Source organism: Dermochelys coriacea, chromosome 7 (assembly GCF_009764565.3).
Source record: "Dermochelys coriacea isolate rDerCor1 chromosome 7, rDerCor1.pri.v4, whole genome shotgun sequence".
Classification (NCBI taxonomy): domain Eukaryota; kingdom Metazoa; phylum Chordata; order Testudines; family Dermochelyidae; genus Dermochelys; species Dermochelys coriacea.
In genome coordinates, this window is record NC_050074.1 from 52,431,052 (window position 1) to 52,450,573 (window position 19,522).

The window sequence follows — 19,522 nt, forward strand, 5'->3', positions numbered from 1 at the left end:
GGGATATTTGCTACTAGCAGTTGCAGATGTGCAACCTGGCATTGTAGGCAGTTCCTCAATAAACTTATCAAGCTCAATCTTGAAGCCAGTTAGGTTTTTTTCCCCCACTGCTCCCCTTGTAAGGCTGTTCCAGAACTTCACTCCTCTGATGGTTAGAAACCTTCATCTCATCTCAAGCCTAAACCTGTTGATGGCCAGTTTGTATCCTTTTGTTCTTGTTTCAACATTGGCACTTACCCCTCCCCAGTATTTATGCCTCTAATGTATTTATAGAGAGCAATCATATCTCCCTCAGCCTTCATTTGGTTAGGCTAAACAAGCCAAGCACCTTGAGTTTTCTCTCGTAAGATAGGTTTTCCATTTCTCGGATCATCCTAGTAGCCCTTCTCTGTACCTGTTCATCTTTCTTAAACATGGGAGACCAGAATTGCACACAGTATTCAGATGAGGACTCACCAGTGCCTTGTGTAATAGTACTAACACTTCCCTGTCTACACTGAAAATATCTCACCTGATGCATCCTAGGATTGCATTAGCCTTTTTCATGGCCACATCACATTGTCCACTTACAGTCATCCTGTGATCAACCAATACACCCAGGTCTTTCTCTTCCTCTGGTTGCTCCCAATTGATAAGTCCCCAGTTTATGGCAAAAATTCTTGTTGTTTAGTCCCCAAGTGCCTGCCCTTGCACTTTGCACTATTAAATTTCTTCCCATTTCTCTTTCTTCAGTATTCAAGGTCGTCCAGATCTTCATGTATTATATTTGCGTCCTCGGTATTGGTAATACTTCCCAGCTTTGCGTCATCCACAAATTTTATTAGCACACTCCCACCTTGTGTGCCAATGTCAGTAATAGAAACATTAATAAGATTGGTCCCAAAACTGATCCCTGAGGAACACCTCTAGTAACCTCCCTCCACCCTGACAGTTCACCTTTCAGTATGACCCATTGTAGTCTCTCCTTTAACCAGTTCTTTATCTACCTCTCAATTCTTGTGTTAATCTGCATCTTCTCCAATTTAACTAATAATTCCCCATATGGAATTGTGCCTTACCAAAATCCAGGTAGATTAGATCTATTGTATTTCCTTTGTCTAAAAAAACAGCTATTAGATACATCTGGCATGATCTACCATGTTATAAAACCATGATATATTTTATCCCAATTACCATTTATCTCTTTGTGCTTTACTACTTTCTCTTTCAAAATTCATTCCAAGACCTTGCATGTATTTGAGGCCAAATTAACAGGCCTCTAGTTTCCTGGAACACTTTTTTCTCTTTCTTAAAAATAGGTTCTATATTAGCAATTTTGCAGTCATAGGGTATGACCCCCCCAAATTTATGGATTCATTAAAATTCACCCTTTTCTACCCCATCTGGGGCTGATGGGGATTCCTGGTAGGAGGGACACATACATTCCCATGACTCATAATTCAAATGAGTTGATAGAAAGATCAAAGAGATTCACCCCCAAAGAATGGTGAGCTTTAAAAAGCAAAAGCAAGCAGCTTGCCTGGTGGACCATGGTGACACAAATGGTTCAAGCAGCCTTAAAGTTCACTGTGTGGTAATTAGTAAAAGTATTAAAGAAAATATTTTTATTGTCTGCCCTGGACAAGGTTTTAATGGTGTTTGTCTTGTTTGTTGATTCTCTGATGATAAATAAAGGCTGAGCTCTGATGGAAGATTTTCCCACACTAAGAACATCTCTAGGGTGTCTTGCCTGTATGGATTCTCTGATGTGCAGTAAGGGCTGAGCTTTGACGGAAGTTTTTCCCACACTCACAGCATTCATAGGGTCTCTCACCTGTGTGAATTCTCTGATGTCTAATAAGGGCTGAGAGCTGACGGAAGTTTTTCCCGCATTCACAGCATTCATAGGGTCGCTCTCCTGTGTGGATTCTCTGGTGTGTAATAAGATGTGAGCGCCGAGAGAAGGTTTTCCTGCACTCACAGCATTTATAGGGTCTCTCTCCTGTGTGGATTCTCTGATGCGTAACGAGGTCTGAGCGGTAACTGAAGCTTTTCCTGCATTCACAGCATTCATAAGGTCTTTCTCCTGTGTGGATTCTCTGATGTGTAATAAGCGATGAGCTCTGACTGAAGCTTTTCCCACACTCACAGCATTCATAGGGTCTCTCACCTGTGTGGATGCTCTGATGTGTAATAAGAGTTGAGCTTCGACTGAAGCTTTTCCCGCATTTATGGCATTCATAGGGTCTTTCTCCTGTGTGGATTCTCTGATGTGTGACAAGGGCTGAGCTCTGAGTGAAGCTTTTCCCACACTCACAGCATTCATAGGGTCTCTCTCCTGTGTGGACCCTCTCATGTCTAATAAGGGTTGAGCTGTCAGTGAAGCTTCTGCCACACTCACAACATTTATAGGGCCTGTCTCCCGTGTGGATTCGCTGATGTATAATAAGGTGAGAGCTCAGAGTGAAGCTTTTCCCGCACTCACAGCATTCATAGGGCCTGGCTCCTGTGTGGATTCTCTCATGTTTTGTAAGGTGTGAGTGGCTACTGAAACTTTTCCCACACTCAGTGCATGTGTTGTTTCTGTCTCCCAGGGAGATTCTCTTCTGGGCTCTGGTTTCCTTGCAGTCTTTGTAAACTCCCCGATAATTAATGGAGTTACCCATTTCTTCCCCTGGCTGGGTTCCCTGCAGCCTCTCTGGTCTGTGCTGACTCTTACAGGCTTTTCCCTGCTCACGACTACTGGACACAATCAACTGGGATCTTTGCACTAATGCCCCATGCAGTTCCACTTGCTCAGCCTCTTCTGGCTGAGGATTCAGCTCCTCATTCTCATTCACCATCCCCTCACCTGCTGGGACAGAGAGAGAAACCTCAGAAACAGGGATGGAAAAGGGAAGCACAAAACAAAGTAAGTGCTGAGGAGACAGGAAAAAAATCAGGACTTGTATTTCCCCAAACTCTGCCTTATAAGGGAGAAAGGAGGGGATCAAATCTACCTCTGCATCTCATCCAAACAAGGGAAGGGAGGTTAGGGAGGGAGTTTCTGCCAGGAGTCAGTCAGGACAGCAAGGGAACCATGAGTGATATCTGCCCTAAGGATACAGCACCTGATGGGGACAATCCTGAAGTTGGAGAGCTCACAAGGTCTTTGTACAGAATCCCAACTGTTTCCTTTAGGTGCTGATTCTTTTTGAGTTGGTTTCATGATTCCTCACCTGTGCAGACACTTTTTAGAATCTCTCTTTCTTCAGAGCCGTGGAGATCTGAGACCCATCTCTCATCCCTTCGTTCCAGCTGGGAGATCAGATCGGGTTTGGAAACTGGAAACCCTGCTTGGGGGGAAAGAAAACCAGGGAGATCAGCTTAAGTCATGCAACCTCTGTTGCAAAAAAAGTTCTGTTATTTTAACACCAGCCCATTTTAAAGCAGTTAAGATGTCAGGATGAGTTCCATCGATTCTCAAAGGTGCAGGTGACTCTGTTTATGAGGCATTTAGCTAGCCCCAAATCTGCTGGGAACACACAAAGCTAGATACTCATGGACAAGGGGGCTCCTAAAATGCAGAGACGATAACTCCATGTTCCAGAATGCGAAGAGTCTAGTAAGAGGGGAAGTCACCCTGGAACTGCTTCTTGCTAACAGAGAGAGGCCCAAAGACAATGAAAGGTCATAGGGAAGCTGGGACCAGTAAGAATGGACTGGCAGGGTTCAGTGTAGTATGGAATAGGATGGAGTGGGGAATGCCACCAAATGCAGCAGCTCAGGGTATATGAAAAGGCTCATGTGGAGAAGGCTGGGGAATTAGATGCTACAGCTCATTCCACTGGAAAAGGAGATTGTTAATAATAATTATTGGGAAAAGCTTCACTCAGAGCTCAGCCCTTGTCACACATCAGAGAATCCACACAGGAGAAAGACCCTATGAATGCCATAAATGCGGGAAAAGCTTCAGTCGAAGCTCAACTCTTATTACACGTGACCTCGGGAAGGAGCAACTAAATGATCCAAGAACGCTGCAAGGCAGAGAGACTGTGGCTGATGCAGATGGGGAGGAGGGGAGTAAGATTCTCTGATTTCCCAGAATTTCACTGCCAACCTGTGACATCACCAAGAAAGTGCCCATTTGTGCCAGGTGACTGGTCATCTTGTGGCTGGGAGGGACATAAGGACTAATGAAAGGTGGCTGGGGGTTGCAGGGGGTAGGGAAGGGTGGGTGTTGGTGTAGGCACCGAGTGGTGGAGAGAGAAGCAAAGTCAAAATAATATTGGAAAAAGTGAAAGTGGACTGTAATCAGAGTGCAGTGCAGGTTCCAAATCAACAGGGCCTCGGCGGGGATGGTGTGTTAATGGGCTGGGACTCTCTGCAGACCAAGATCCCCAAAACCTCCCCTCCCCTCCCCACTACTGACCCTGCCCTCCCCACGTCTCTTGGCATATGAACATACTGCAATGTAAGCCCAAATCTGTGGACTCACGTCTGCAGGCTCATTGTTTGTAAGCCCAGGTTTGAAAGCCCACACTTTATATTGACCCTAGATTTAGAATGTCTGGATATGGATTTCATGTACCCACACTGCATTCACGTATCCACATTGCATTACACAGACCCAAGTCAAACCAGCCTATCCCAGACTTCCCGGTGATCTCCGCAGCTGTCACCATTCTAGCCCTTTGTTCGTGGTGCACTGAGGGGACTTAACCGTCCACCAGGTGGCACTTTAGAGAAGTTTTTGCAGATCACCAGGACACCCAGCTGAGCCATCTCCTGAGTCTGCATGCTCTTGACAACTGGAGCCAGAAGCATGGACAAATCATCATCTGAAGAACTTGTCCTGCTTGTGCTTTCACTCCTGTGTCAGGAAATAGGCAGAGTATGCATGATACACTGGTGAACATTTCACTGGCATTTTCTGATCTACTGAAGGCACCTGTCACAGGATGACGATGACACAGATATGGCAGCCTGGAACCTGCTGACACTGCTCACCACTCTTGGTGATAGCCACTGGTGCTCGCTTTGCAGACAGGTGCTTCTGGAACAGGGCCACATGCACAGATTGATGGGATCACATCATCATGCGGACCCGCAAGGACCAGCAGTGAGGTCAGCACTTTTGCATGAAGAAAGCTACTTTGCTGGAGCTTTGTGCGCAACTAGCCCTGACCCTCCAGCATTAGGTCACATGCATCAGGGTGACCATGGGTCACCCAACCCTGGTACTGTCCAATGAGTTCCTGGTCTGCAGGACATGGTACCATGAAGGGGATTCAGGACTGGTGCAGATGGAGCAGGAGCCTGAACTCTCCCAGCCATGACCTCAAGTAGCCTCTCTAACACGTCTTTCTGCTGCTTTCTATCTTCCTCCTTCAAGGGATGTTCCCACTCCAGAGATTGCACTGCAAGTCTCTCCTTGCATGCTGCACTTCTTCTCATGCTCAGCAGCCTGCTTTTTGCCTTTCTGCTTGCCATGAATCCTTTCCCTTTCGGTATTGTTCCGCCTTGTTGGCCCTGTCCAGGATGTCCATCATAAGCTTATCACAGACATGCTTTCTCCGTGACTGCTCCGTGACACTTTGACATGGAGCCTTGTTGCCAAGAAAGTTAATGGCATATTGGGCTGCATTAGTAGGAGCATTGCAGCAGATCGAGGGAAGTGATTATTCCCCTCTATTCGGCATTGGTGAGGCCACATCTGGAGTCTTGTGTCCAGTTTTGGGCCCCACACTTAAGAAGGGATGTGGACAAATTGGAAAGAATCCAGCGGAGGAAAATTATTAGGGGGCTGGGGCACATGACTTATGAGAAGAGGCTGAGGGAACTTGTTTAGTCTGCAGAAGAGCAGAGTGAGGGGGGATTTGATAGCAGTCTTTGAATACCTGAAGGGGGGTTCCAAAGAGGATGGAGCTCGGCTGTTCTCAGTGGTGGCAGATGTCAGAAGAAGGAGCAATGGTCTCAAGTTGCAGTGGGGGAGGTTTAGGTTGGATATTAGGAAAAACGATTTCACTAGGAAGGTGTGAAGCACTGGAATTGGTTACCTACGGAGGTGGGGGAATCTCTATCCTTAGTTTTTAAGGCCTGGCTTGACAGAGCCCTGGCTGGGATGATTTAGTTGGGGTTGGTCCTGCTTTGAGCAGAGGATTGGACTAGATGACCTCCTGAGGTCTCTTCCAACCCTAATCTTCTGAGCCTATGATTCTATCCCAGGCTTCTACTGGACTGGAGTTCAGCTGCAAAGGTGGACAAGCATGAGAAGAGACATCAAACAGTTCATTATTGTCTCAGAAAAGGTTCAGTGCACCTCCAGAAAAAAGAGCCTGTGGAATGTCAAGGCCAAAAAAATGACACTTTGTAAAACTCAGATTCGGTATATTCTCAGACGTCCTAGTTCTCTGCACCTGAGAAGACAAAGAAAACAGCTGTTGGAATCTGGAGGAGGAATCCTGACCTGAAGAGTTGGTCAGTAACACTGCTGGAAGAATGTGGTGAGAAACTTTGCTCCAATCTAATATAGTTTGATAAGTTAAAACACTTTCTAGTGCCTATCTTTATTTTTCTTCTAACCATTTCTGACTTTTTAGCCTCATTACTTGTGCTCACTTAAAAGCTCTCTCTTTGTAGTTAATAAACTTGTGTAATCCAGTGTATTTAAGTTACAGTGTCTGGATAACTCTAAGGTAATAAACGGTTGTGTATTTATTCCTTTAAAGGAATAATGGACATAATATAATATAATTGGACTTCCCTGGAGAGGGCTGAGCTGTACAGGACATACATTTCTGGGGGGAAATCCAGGACTGGGAGTGTGATGGAGTCATCCTGCAGTACGATCATGGCTGGTGAGAGCTAAGGTATGACTGGCAGGCTGCAGTTTCACAAACACATGAGTGACCTGCATGCTGGTGGCTGTTTGTGAGCAATCCAGGTTGGAGGCTACAGCGGTAAGGCATTGCAAGGCATCCCAGGTTACAGGACGGGGTAACTCAGACCCCCACTGGTCTGGATTGTACCCCAGTATGTCACAAGGAAGTTGGGGGGGGGGTTTGCTGTGGTTTACTACCTAAACTTTCTTAGTCCTTTCAGTCATTCCACATTCTGGAGGACATCAAAATGCTGGAGGTTCCTGAATGGCAAAAGAACATTCTATTCCAAGGTACCAGTGACAAGCCAGCAGTGTCTGCCACAGAGGTTTTCAAGCTTATGGTGAGTTGGCAACACATCTATGAGTGGAGTTGGCTGGTGTTCTATAGAGGAAGGCCTGGGAAATACACCCTTCCCTGAAATGTGACTACTTATCTGGAGTTCCTCCTATGGGAAAAGTTTGCCATCATCAGCACCTGGGATTGGGTCAAAATTCATGAGGGAATCAACAGGAGGCTGGGTTAGTGTCCGCATGGATTACTGCCTTCCTATGGATTATGATACACCCTGCTCTGAGTACATCTACCTCTGGACTACATACAAACACACACAGTAATACGAATTCTCACAGAACTGCACAGCCACCCCCACCCCTTTCCCTGGCATATTTATGGACTTTCTACAAACTCCCTGATATTTTGGAAAGTGAATTTGTCATCCATACACTACAATTCCCCCTTGCCCAGTGCAGTTTACAGATGGGGTTGATTTAGTTGGGGATTGGTCCTGCTTTGAGCAGGGGGTTGGACTAGATGACCTCCTGATTCCCTTCCAACCCTGATATTCTATGATTCTATGGCTCGTTATGCTGTGGCATGGCCAATTTGTACAGTGCGGCGTACTAAAAGGGAAGGCAATAGTAGGATCTTATTTTTAACACCCCAGCACATCTTTGTAAGAATGTGCGAGTATATAGTAAAAAATTATGTTAAATGCTTGCTAATCTGTTGTTTGCCCTTCCCAGTCTCATTCTGAACTCCACGTGGTGTTGGGGGGTGAGAGATGCCAAGGCACTGGCATGCATTCTGCCATAAACAGATATATGCTGATACCTGCTGTGACGTTATTGACATGAACTCTGACTGTATAGATCATTGTTGCAACCAAGGTGCTATAGTGGCATCAAATCTTGTACTAAGAAGGTCAAATAAGGTGTCTATGAGAAAGTTATGATTTGCTGGTTATGATTATGCTATCTGTATGCAAGTACCATTTTGTATTTAAAGTTGTAAGTATTGGCTCTATATGTCTGTATTTCAAACTTGTGCTATGCTTTTGGGTGACACCCCAGACAATTTGGCATCAGCACTGTCTAGCCTGCTTGATGGCCCATTAAGGACCATCAGCTATTCAACTGACCCATTGAGAGAGGGCAGATTCATGTTGTGACTCAGCAAGGTATGCAGGGACATGCCTATGGACAGAACTCTAAGGTTTTTCCATGCCATGTGCTGGGTAGCTTGTGTTTGGAACAAAGGAAGCACAAGCCACATGGCAAAAGGACTATAAAAGGCAGCTGCGTCATCTCCATTTTGTCTTCAATCTTGCTTCTTACCTCTGGAAGGACTTTGCTACAAACTGAAGCTCTGAACAAAGGACTGAATGACCCATCCAAGCTGTGGATGTACTCCAGAGATTTGATTTGAACCTGCAGTTTATTCCATCACTGCTACAAGCCTGAAGCAAGAACTTTCCCATTACTGTATACAATTGATTTCATTTAACCAGTTTTAGCTCTCATCTATATTTCTTTCTTTTTATGAATAAACCTGTAGATTTTATATTCTAAAGGATTGGCAACAGCATGATTTGTGGGTAAGATCTGACTTGTAGATTGACCTGGGTCTGGGGCTTGATCCTTTGGGATAGAGGGAACCTTTTTTCTTTTACTGGGGTATTGGGTTTCATAACCATTCGTCCCCATAAGGAGCAGTGCTGGTGGTGATACAAGGGGACTGGAGTATCTGAGGGAATTGCTTGTATGACTTCTCTGTTTGGCGTGCCTTAATAGTAAAGGAATTCCAGCTTTGGGCTGTAGCTGCCCTGCTCTAAGCAATTTGTCCTGAACTCTCAGTTGTATCCTATCAGAGGCCGCTTCATTACACCTGCAGCTTGTAATAAAAATTGCATTTGGTCATAGTCCAGAAATCCCCCTCATTCATACATTAATAAAAATGGACGTGGAGCCAGAAATTTACCAGGCTCCAGGACTACTTTAGCCTCTTCTGTTTCTGCTGTCAGTTCCACAACAGAATGCGCCTCCAAGGGGTCATCAAACAGCTCCTCTGAGTATGGACCCAGGACATGCTGCAGCTAGGTGCTGACGGACCAGTCGGAGCACCAGAGTCACTTTGCTAGCCTGATCTGGTGGCTGCTGGCTCCCCTCAGGAGTTCTATGAAATTGAATGTCAGAAGGTTGTCATCCTGGCTGACCAGGCTATCGTGAATTTCTGGGGTCTCAGTGCTCAGGAAGCACCCAGCACCTGGTCAAAGTCATTATAAATGAGACAGGAGGCTGGGAAGTTCCCAGAGATGCAGTTCTCTGGCTTTCCGGCAGTTGCTTTTGAGCCACTTAATCTGCTCCCTGCTCTGGTCACTAGTCCATGTAATCCCCAGTGCTGTCAGTTGTTTGCTATTTCTTGGTACCCATGGTCATTTTTGATGCTTTTACTGAAGTCCATGTCTTGCTCACTTTGCCCCAGAGATTCACCAGAATTTGACTGTAGTCCTGTGGCCATGCAGCAGCATGCTGGACAAAGGGCTCTTCTTGTTGGTGGCCACAGCTGTTTGCAGTTCAGTGATCAGAATAAAATGGCAGGGTTATAGGATGTGCAGTTGTACTTGAACCAGGGGCGTGCTTCCATTTCCTGGGAGTTGATTGGCTAGTCTAGAGACAGAAAGGCCAAGGAACACTAGCCCATGGGATTGTGGGATAGAATTGCTGGATGCTCAGGACATGAGTTGCGGGACCTGGACTTGAATTGCTTCCACACTGCAAAATGATGAAGTTTCTGGGACTCAGGCTCAGAATCACTGCCCTGGCCAGGTCCAAGGGCCCAGGTCCTGAGAGCTTACTGGCCTGAGTCAGATAGATCTGTGTGTAGAAGGAATGGGGGCTGGGCTTGAGCCAGAGTCTGAACCTGGGCTTACACTGCAGGGTAGACAGAGCCTCAGTCCTATTTCTCCACACCCCCTGTGACAGAGTTGGAGCTGCTCTTTAGTACTGATGAATATTGAATACCCTGGCCTGGTTATTGGGATATTGATTGTATTACTATGCTGGTTTAGTTTAACAGGGACACTGCAAGGAAAACAAGCAGGCTGGAAGAAGAGTGGCTCAAGATGAGACACCCCTTATTAATCGCTTAAGGGTTGGTAAGTGAAAATGCCTGAAATATTAGCTTGGAATATTCTACCTCCTGGCTCCAGACAATTTACAGAACTGGGTTAGCTGAGCAGAGCCAAGGTCTGGAGCCAAGAAGATCAAAAGGACTGGAGCAGTTTAAAAAGGGACTCATTCCCAAGAAGGGGATGGCTGGTTAGGAGATAGGGGGGAAAAGGCAGAAACAGAGACTGTGCTAGGGAGTCAGCAGAAGTTAGACCTGCCTAGGTGACCATCAGGGAATGGTAAGCCTTTAGGACGGCAGGCATGCATGAAGCCTATTTGTTATTTTAAAATCCTTTTCTCTTATACTTTTTTTCCCTCCTGCAAAATCAAACCACTGCAGTGTTTAAGGTGGCTGTTTTGTCACTGTGCACCACTGATCCTAGACTGCCGAAGGTGTCACCACTCAGCCTGGCCTGCTGGGTAAACATGGCTGATACACAGGGTATTGCAGCCTAGGGCCCGATCTAGGAGCAGGAGAACAGCAGAATTCCACTCCAGAAGGAAAGGCGCAAGGTCTGACAGCTGGGGGGGTGGGGTGGGTGGGGGCGTGGCACTCAGAGAGACCAGGAAGGGGAGAGAGGTGCAGCAATACTGGTCACGCATTCCCCTTCCTTCCACTGCTCTCAGCTCTCCCCCACCCCCGCCAGTGTCATCACCAGGATGCAGGCAGTCTGAGCTAGTGGTCAGACCAGGAATTGGGCATCAGACCAGGTCAGATATCAGGAGGTCAGACGCCGAGACAGGCCAGGGGGCAAAACCAGGAGTCAAGAGCCAGGAGGCAGCAGGGTCAGTTTCCAAGCAATCAGAGTCAGGCAGTAGGAGCAGGTATCGCTGAGAAAGCAGTCCTCAGCAGGGGAAACCCAGCGGCAGGGACAATTTTCTGTGTCTGTGCTTGGGTTAAATAGAAGAGGGGGACCAATCAGGACCCCCAACGTTCCACCAGTCAGCTGGAGTCCTCTGTTAGGGTTCGGCTTCTAGTCTGACACTGCTAGCAGGACCCTGGGTGGCAGGCGGAACTTACTAGCTGCTAAGAGCCCCGTGGACCAGCATTCAAGATCTGTAGTCCCGGACACCTGGGGACAAGAGCACGTGCTTCTGGTGTTCTCTCCTCCCCTCCTATCGCCCACGGCCCTCTTCGGTACCTGTTCCCCCAAGTCTCCTGCTCCCCAACCACTTCCCATCCCGAACTCCGTTCTAAATGGTCCTTACTCCTGCCAAAAAGAGTGTCCCCTCTCTCCCACAGCTAGCACACCCTTTCCTGGAGCACCTAGCATCCACCCTCCCTTTACTCACACCCCTAACCCTCCCAGCTTTTTGAGCTCCTGATCCAACTCCCTCCCACTGCTCCCAGCCCTCCATGGCACCCAACTCCCTACAGCAGCTGCTCCATGGCATCCCACTGCCCCCAGCCCTCCTAACTCAAAAGAGCTCTTTGCCCCAAGCCTTCCTCTCTCCAGCCTGCCACCAGCAGGTCCCTGAAGGAGGATTGTGAGGTAGCTTTCTGGAGGTGTATGGAGTGCTCCTCCCAGCATGAGCGAAAGCTTGAAGTGGATAGTTTGAACTTTTAACAAGCAGGTGATGGAGGCTGGCATCCCTGGAGGATCACTGGTAGGAGCTGGCATCTCAGTGCTGAATCAGAAATCATACGTCAGATGGAGACAGGATGCGAAAGGCCTTGCTACTGAAGACAAGCAGTTTATGTTTGAGGGGACAGAGATGGGGGAACCAATGGAGGGATTCAGAGAAAGGGATGCCATGGATTTACAGGGTGTTAGAAGCTGCAGCCTTTCTACAGTCTCTCTTGGGACTGCCCCCTTTAATGTGCTAGACCCTAAGCTTAGTTCTTTGGAGGGCAAGCCCCACAGCACCACTTCTGAGTGTGGGCCCGGTGGCAGCACCCCCTTTTCTCCCCAGGGCTCTCCAGGGAGTTCAAGAGAGTCCCCTCTCTTTAGTGGGTGATGCAAACAGTAGGTATCTGCAGCAATGCAAGAGAGGCTCTTCACAACAAGACAGCGTTTATTGACAATACAGTATTGAAGGGTCCTCTCAGGTTAGTCTGCGCCGCAAGTGTGTGCAAGAAAATGTTATAAGAGCAAGCTGATTTTGGAAAAAACTGCTTTGGAGGAGTCTCTATCTCAAGAGCCCTTTATCAAATAACCCCATCCTTGGGCACCCCCATGAACAGCAGCACATTTCAAGCCAATTCAAATAAACGTGTGGATTTTAGGGCAGTGAAAATGGTCAGCCTTTAAACAGAAAGCAATGCTGAACCTTAACTATAGCAAAGCTAGTGCTCCTCTGTAAGGATTTCCCGAGTTAGCGTTAATAGTTGTAGTGTTTGGAATTTCAGATCACCATGAACCAAACCGACAAGTCAAAGAGATCGAAATGCAGGCAGGCAGGAAGACTAAGGCTATGTTTAGAGTCAGAGGGTTTCTAGCAATCTGCTCTCACACAACTGGTTCAAGGGACATGTTGTGGCCATTGATCATAGAATATCAGAGGTGGAAGGGACCTCAGGAGGTCATCTAGTCTAACCCCTACTCAAAGCAGGAGCAATCTCCAATTTTTGCCCCAGATCCCTAAATGGCCCCCTCAAGGATTGAATTCACAACCCTGGGTTTAGCAGGCCAATGCTCAAACCACTGAGCTATCCCTCCCCCAATGACGCTGAGCTACATCCATGTGTTTGAGTCCTATGTCTGACAGCTTCTAGACGGTGTGTGTTAGGCAGGAGTTCCTTGTGGAAGTTTTGCTCCAATACCAACATTTCTCAGTTGAGAGCAATATTTTCAAGTGCTCTATAATCCACAGGCAGGCTTTGACCTGCCCTTCACTTAAAAGCTTTACCAGCATAGCTATGTCAGTGAAGGGTGTGAAAAATCACATCTTTATTCCACATAGCTCTGACAGCAAGAGCTCTGGTGTAGACACAGTTATAGTGACAACAAAGTCCATTTTAAAAAACATCAAAGACATTAAATGTCCATAAATGTCCTTTATGCAGCGTTTAACATTGCCCAGTGCTGCCTCATGCCCTGATGGTGGCTAAACCTCTGAAAACCAGGAAATAGTTAAAGTAAACGCCACCTTTGCAATGCATCCTTAACTCTGCCCCCACCCCCTAGCCCTGGAGCTGGCAATAGCCATTGGGAATAGTTCAGTAAAGGTGCAAAGGTTTACAAACTACCAGGGGATGTGAAGGGTTCTCCATCTCTTGAAATCATGATATGATGCCTTTCTAGAGGATGATTTAGTCAAACACAAGGTATTCAGCTCAATAAACTGGTAAGTGGATGTAATTCTATGGCCTGTATTATGCTGCAGGTCAGACTAGATGATCTCATTGTTCATTTTGGCCATAAAATATCCGAGTTTATAACGGATACGAGAAAAGACTGGCGTTGTGTTCCACAGACCGCAATACCAGCATTAATCTGCATGCACTCCAGCTATGTGCCCTGTGCTAGCTCTAATTGAATGATGCAGGAATTGGAGCAGCTTGGCAGAGCTGTAACTGTGATATTAAGAGAGGTGCAAATGAACCTTGAGGGACCAAGTCTGCCTCATTTCAGTGCTGAGCGTTATTGACCCAACCTACAAAGGTACACAAAGTTGTATTCTCACCATGGGGATTGTCAACAATCTGGTGACATACATGGTAATGGTCTCCAGGCTGAGTGAAGAGTAAGTGAAGGCAATGACTCAGAAGGAATCGCCATGGGGAGGGAAAAGGCGTGGTAATGTTTTGCTAGTCTGAAATGCTTTGTGTGCAGTAGGCTCAGTGTTTAACTGTAGCCCGGAGTAGTTAACTTCTGTCTGCTACAATGGAAATAAACACAAGTTTTCCCTTAGCAAAGAGAAGATGTCAGACTTTGTGCTACCCTGTCATGTGCTCTGTTCCCAAAGTGTTCTATAGCGGGGAGGGCAGAGCGTTAGCATGTGTGTCACTGGCCCTGGGGCTGTTGCTGAAACAAGGCAGAGTTGAGGTTGCATTGTGGGGGTGTCGTGAACCTTAACTATTCATTTCCCCTTCTAATATCCAAGGGGACAGGAATCCTTACCCAGCGAGGTCACGTTCTCATAGATCTCCTGCATGACATCTCTGTAGAGGGCTCTCTGAGCACGGTCCAGCAGAGGCCACTCTTCCTTGGTGAAATACACAGCCACCTCCTCGAATGTCACCGGCCCCTGAAAGAGCAAGAGCCCCCCACTGAGTACGTGCTGCCCCAGAGACAGCCCTACTAGTCACAGGGGAGCAGGGCCAGGAAAATGGAAGCTCTGGGAGGCACAGTCCCCACAGTCCCACCCCCACCCTGCTCAGAGAAGCCAGGAGGTATCAGAGTGAGAAGGGAAAGAAAGAGCCCCTTGTCCCTTCCAGCACACAGAGGGGGCAGGGTGTTCACATTCATCACACACCTATTGGCCAGAAGCTGATACAGCAGATGGAGCACCTGGCAGGGTCCAGGTTCAGCCCCAGGGTACGAATCCCAACACCCTCCCTATTGCCAGCAGCAGCATATAAGGGAAGGGTCATCTCCCCTAAGCTGCACTGGTGGGTGCCCCCTTAGTATCTCATCACAGCCTCTGGCTGGCAAGTTCTTGTTCCAGCACTGGGAGCCTAGTAAGTTTTCCCAGCCCTGTCCAGGGGGGTTGTTTCCTGTTCTTCAAATCATAGATTTTCTACCCCAACCCCCATGGGTCTCTTCCTGGAATCTAGGCCTGAGTTAAACTAGTTCCAGCAGGTCTGTCACACTGTCTTTCCCCCCCACCCCCACCCCGTCTCCATCTTCTATATTTCCTACCCCCTCCCACCTTGAGAGCAAACTGTCCAGACACTCCCACCTCCTGTGTATTTACTGCCCCTCTCCAGGAACTCCCCGATAATCCCTACCTGAACTGGCTCCACTGCAGCCATTCCCTTTCCCTGTCCCATGGGAGGCTGAGCCAAGCAGGCATAAAACAGGGACGCTCCTCTGCAGCCTGTCAGGGCAAGAAGGGCAGCTGGGGAGATTTCCAAACAGACTTTGCTTAATTCCACATCACGAGTCTCAGCGTCCCCCTGGCTCTTTCCCTGCAGACAGATGCTCCAGACTCTGCCATGCTGGGAACAAGCTTTAACCCAGCACAGCCACAGCCCCACCACCAGGACTGAACTTAACAGGTTTCAACCTTTCCCAGTGACAACGTCTCTGAACCTACTGCTAGAAAAGAACAGAACCAAAGGAGGCACTTTGGGGGATTCTCCTGCCATAGGCCCAGGGGAACCGGGAGAGGCAGGGACAGGCTGTTCCACTCTGTGCTCCTCACCTTGCCCACAGGACTGTGAATCTATCCAGGGAAGCTGCAATACGTGTGTCAGGGCAGGCGAGAGATCTGGGCCACTCCCTCCCCACTTATTTCTCCCCCGCCCCATCAGGCTCTCTCTCCTTTATCCCCTGCCTCTCTCCCTCTAGCTGGGATAGCTCCATTCTTGGGGTTTTCCCTCGCCCATGTCTGGATCCGCGCCTGCAATTGCTCCCAGGAGAGGCTGTTTGCGTAGAGTCAATGTTACCCCGTCCCCGAGGTCACTCACCCGCAGTCTCCGGCTCAGGGCTGGGGTGAGCAGAGCCTGGGGGAGAAAGCCCCCCTCTCGGAAGTTGCAATGCAGGTCTCCCCCAGCACGGCTCTCTGACCCCAATGCAAGCAGCAGCCAGCTTCGCTCTTTGTTCTCCTCGATAGCTGCCTCCTTCCTCCCAGCAGCACCCTCCGCAGCAGCCTGCTCTGTTGCTCCAGCCCCTTCCTGTGTCCTTCAACACCAGCCCGGGCTGCTGAGCCGGGGGCTTGCTCCGGCTGGAAGCGCCCCGTCTCCGCGCGACCCAGCCGCAGCCAGTCCAGCTCGCGGGAAGTGACTGGCTCTCCGGGCCAGAAGGGTAAGGGGCTATACAGGGAAAGCGGAGAGAGACTGAGAGGAGCAGACGGAGAAATAAAGGGGGAGGGCGGTTCCCAGCTTCTTTCACTGCATCACCCTGGGCTGAGCGTCACAGACCCATCGCCCCAGAGATCCCCCCGTCTGCTTCGAGCCTCGCTGAGTAAGTGCAGAAACTCACTGCTACTGCCCTCCCCACTCCGCTGCTTTGTCACCCCGCCATGGGGGCAAGTCTGCAATTAACATCTCTGCTTTCAGGGACAGGAACTGTATCAATTTAGAAAAGGGGGACTTGTGGCACCTTAGAGACTAACAAATTTATTTGAGCATAAGCTTTCGTGAGTTACAGCTCACGTCATCGGATGCATTGGCACCTTAGAGACTAACAAATTTATTTGAGCATCAGCTTTCGTGAGCTACAGCTCACTTCATCTGATGCATTCGGGATGCATCCGATGAAGTGAGCTGTAGCTCACGAAAGCTGATGCTCAAATAAATTTTTTAGTCTCTAAGGTGCCACAAGTACTCCTTTTCTTTTTGCGAATACAGACTAACACGGCTGCTACTCTGAAATGTATCAATTTACTGCCTGGGGAGGCACCAGGGAAACTCGCACACTCAGGGGCACTGTTCAGATAATAACTAAAGACTAGGGCTGTCAAGCAATTAAAAAAATGAATCACAATTAATCATGTGATTAAAAAATTAATTGCTCTGTTAAACAATAATTAAATATTTTTGGAATGTTTTCTACATTTTCAAATATATTGATTTCAATTACAACACAGAATACAAAGTATACCGTGCTCACTTTATATTGTTATTTTTTATTACAAGAAATAGTATTTTTCAATTTACCTAATACAAATAATGTAGTTCAATCTCTTTATCGTGAAAATTGAACTTACAAATGTAGAGTTAGTACAAAAAAAGCTGCACTCAGAAATAAAACACTGTAAAACTTTAAAGCCTACAAGTTGACTCAGTCCTACTTCTTGCTCAGCCAATCGCTCAGACAAACAAGTTTGTTTAAATTTGCAGGAGATAATGCTTTGTGCTTCTTGTTTACACTGTCACCTGAAAGTGAGAACAGGGATTGGCATGGCATTTTTGTAGCCCGTGTTGCAAGATACTTACATGCCAGATGCACTAAAGATTCATATGTCCCTTCATGCTTCGCCCACCATTCCAGAAGATAAGCTTCCATGCTGATGATGGGTTCTGCTCGATAATGATCCAAAGCAGTGCGGACTGACCCAGGTTCATTTTCATCATCTGAGTCAGATGCCACCAAGAAGATTGATTTTTTGGTGGTTTGGGTTCTGTTGCTCTTTTAAGACTTCTGAAAACATGCTCTACACCTCATGCCTCTTAAACCTTGGGTTGAGTGCTGTAGCTACTTTTAGAAATCTCACATTGGTATCTTCTTTGCATTTTGTCAAATCTGCTGTGAAAGTGTTCTTAAAATGAACAACTTGCTGGGTCGTCACCTGAGATTGCCATAACACAAAATGCAGAATGCAGGTAAAACAGAACAGGAGACGTGCAATTCTCCCCCAAGGAGTTCAGTCACAAATTCAGTTAATGCATTATTTTTTTAACAAGCATCATCAGCATGGAAGCATGTACTCTGGAATGGTGACCAAAGCATGAAGGGGCATATGAATGTTTAGTATACCTGGCATGTAAATATCTAGCAGTGTCATGTGAACACCTGTTCTCATTTTCAGGTGACATTGTAAATAAGAAGCAGGCAGCACAATCTCCCCTAAATGTAAACAAACTTGTTTGTCTTAGCAATTGGCTGAACAAGAAGTAGGACTGAGTGGACTTGTAGGCTCTAAAGCTTTTATATTTTGTTTTTGTGTGCAGTTATGTAATAAAAAAAATCTACATTTGTAAGTTGCACTTTCATGATAAACAGATTGTACTACAGTACTTGTATGAGGTGAATTGAAAAATATTTCTTTTATCATTTTTACAGTGCAAATATTTGGAATAAAAATAATATAAAGTGAGCACTATACACGTTGTATTCTGTGTTGTAAATTGAAATCAAATATTTTAAAATGTAGAAAAATATCCAAAATATTTAATACGTATCAGTTGGTATTCTATTGTTTAACAATGTGATTAAATGCGATTAATTTTTTTAATCACAATTAATTTTTTGAGTTAATCATGTGAGTTAACTGTGATTAATTGACAGCCCTACTAAAGACACCATTAGTGTTGTATTGCCATTATGTTATCCTACGCATGCCGGCGTGGCCCCTCTGCTAAACAAGAGCTGGCCTGAACCTGGAAGGTCGTTTCCCAGGGAAGGAGAAATCAGTGCCCAGAGTCTGGGTAAATCCCAAGTGAGATTTGCTTTATTTACATGAATACACCAACCGTGGAACAGAGGCAAACAGCACACAGGCAACCCCCTCCTCCAGAAATCTCAGCGCACACCAATGCCTGGTTCCCAGTTAGCTACTCTGGGCCAAGCATTGCCTTTGAATGCAGAGAATACAGCAGAGCAAACTCTGTTGTCTGCCACAGCTTCTCTCTGAGGACAGCTGCGTCCCCAAACTCACAAGAAGCTTGTCCACCAAAGGGACTGAACAAGGCTAAGCAAGGAACCTGTCTGCCTGTAGAACTAGCTGGGCCACCTATGCTCTAGGGTTCAGATCTGTCAGCAGATCTTACAAGATTTTGTAAGCAGCCTGCCTCCTCCCTCCTCTGCTGAGTCTACGTCCCCAGGGGTCTCTGGCAGGGAAGGGAGACAGGGATTCCAAACTCAACAGGGAGTTAGGGAAGCGATTTTCCTCACTTTGGGGTACTGACAAAGTAAAACCCCTGTGCACCAACACCCTGCTGTCCCTGACACTCCGGCTGTCTCTCTGCTGTCAGGGAACTAGGCGTTACTGTATTGGGACCCCCTGAGTGGAGTTGCCATCAATCTACAGAAATTTTACCCCAGGGGGATTCACCAGGCTGCGTGGGGCTGGGATGAGGGGACAGAGGAGACCCCAGAAACCAGCCAGAATCCAGCTCTCCCATTCAGTGCTACAAGTGTCCAGAGAACCCCCAGCTGGAGATTGACCCATCCAGAGCTAAGGGTCCGGAGTGTCTGTTCAACAGCTTCCCCTTCCCCCAGCCCCCGACCCAGAAAGATCAAAGGGGGTGGCACAGGTGTGGAGGGGGCTCCCCTGGTACCAGATGGGGAATGAGCAGGAATCGCTGGGCCCCCCGCAGGGTCCCGGAGGCATGAAGGAGCTTTGGGAGCTAATATTCCTGTCCCACTCTCCAGATGCTGATGCTGGTCCATTGGGGTTGAGCCA

General features: G+C 47.4%; 1 protein-coding gene across 1 annotated transcript; it reads right to left on the reverse strand.

Annotated features, from left to right (window-relative positions):
• Positions 1–102: 102 nt before the first annotated feature.
• On the reverse strand, positions 103–16,222 carry LOC119858575 (zinc finger protein 501-like). The gene is made up of 5 exons (XM_038409547.2): positions 15,864–16,222; positions 15,183–15,292; positions 14,353–14,479; positions 3,198–3,311; positions 103–2,830 (listed from the first exon to the last, which is right to left on the reverse strand). Exons 2-5 carry the CDS (start codon positions 15,222–15,224, stop codon positions 1,716–1,718), a joined length of 1,398 nt encoding a protein of 465 aa, XP_038265475.2. The 5' UTR covers positions 15,225–15,292; positions 15,864–16,222; the 3' UTR covers positions 103–1,715.
• Between the last annotated feature and the right edge of the window lie 3,300 nt (positions 16,223–19,522).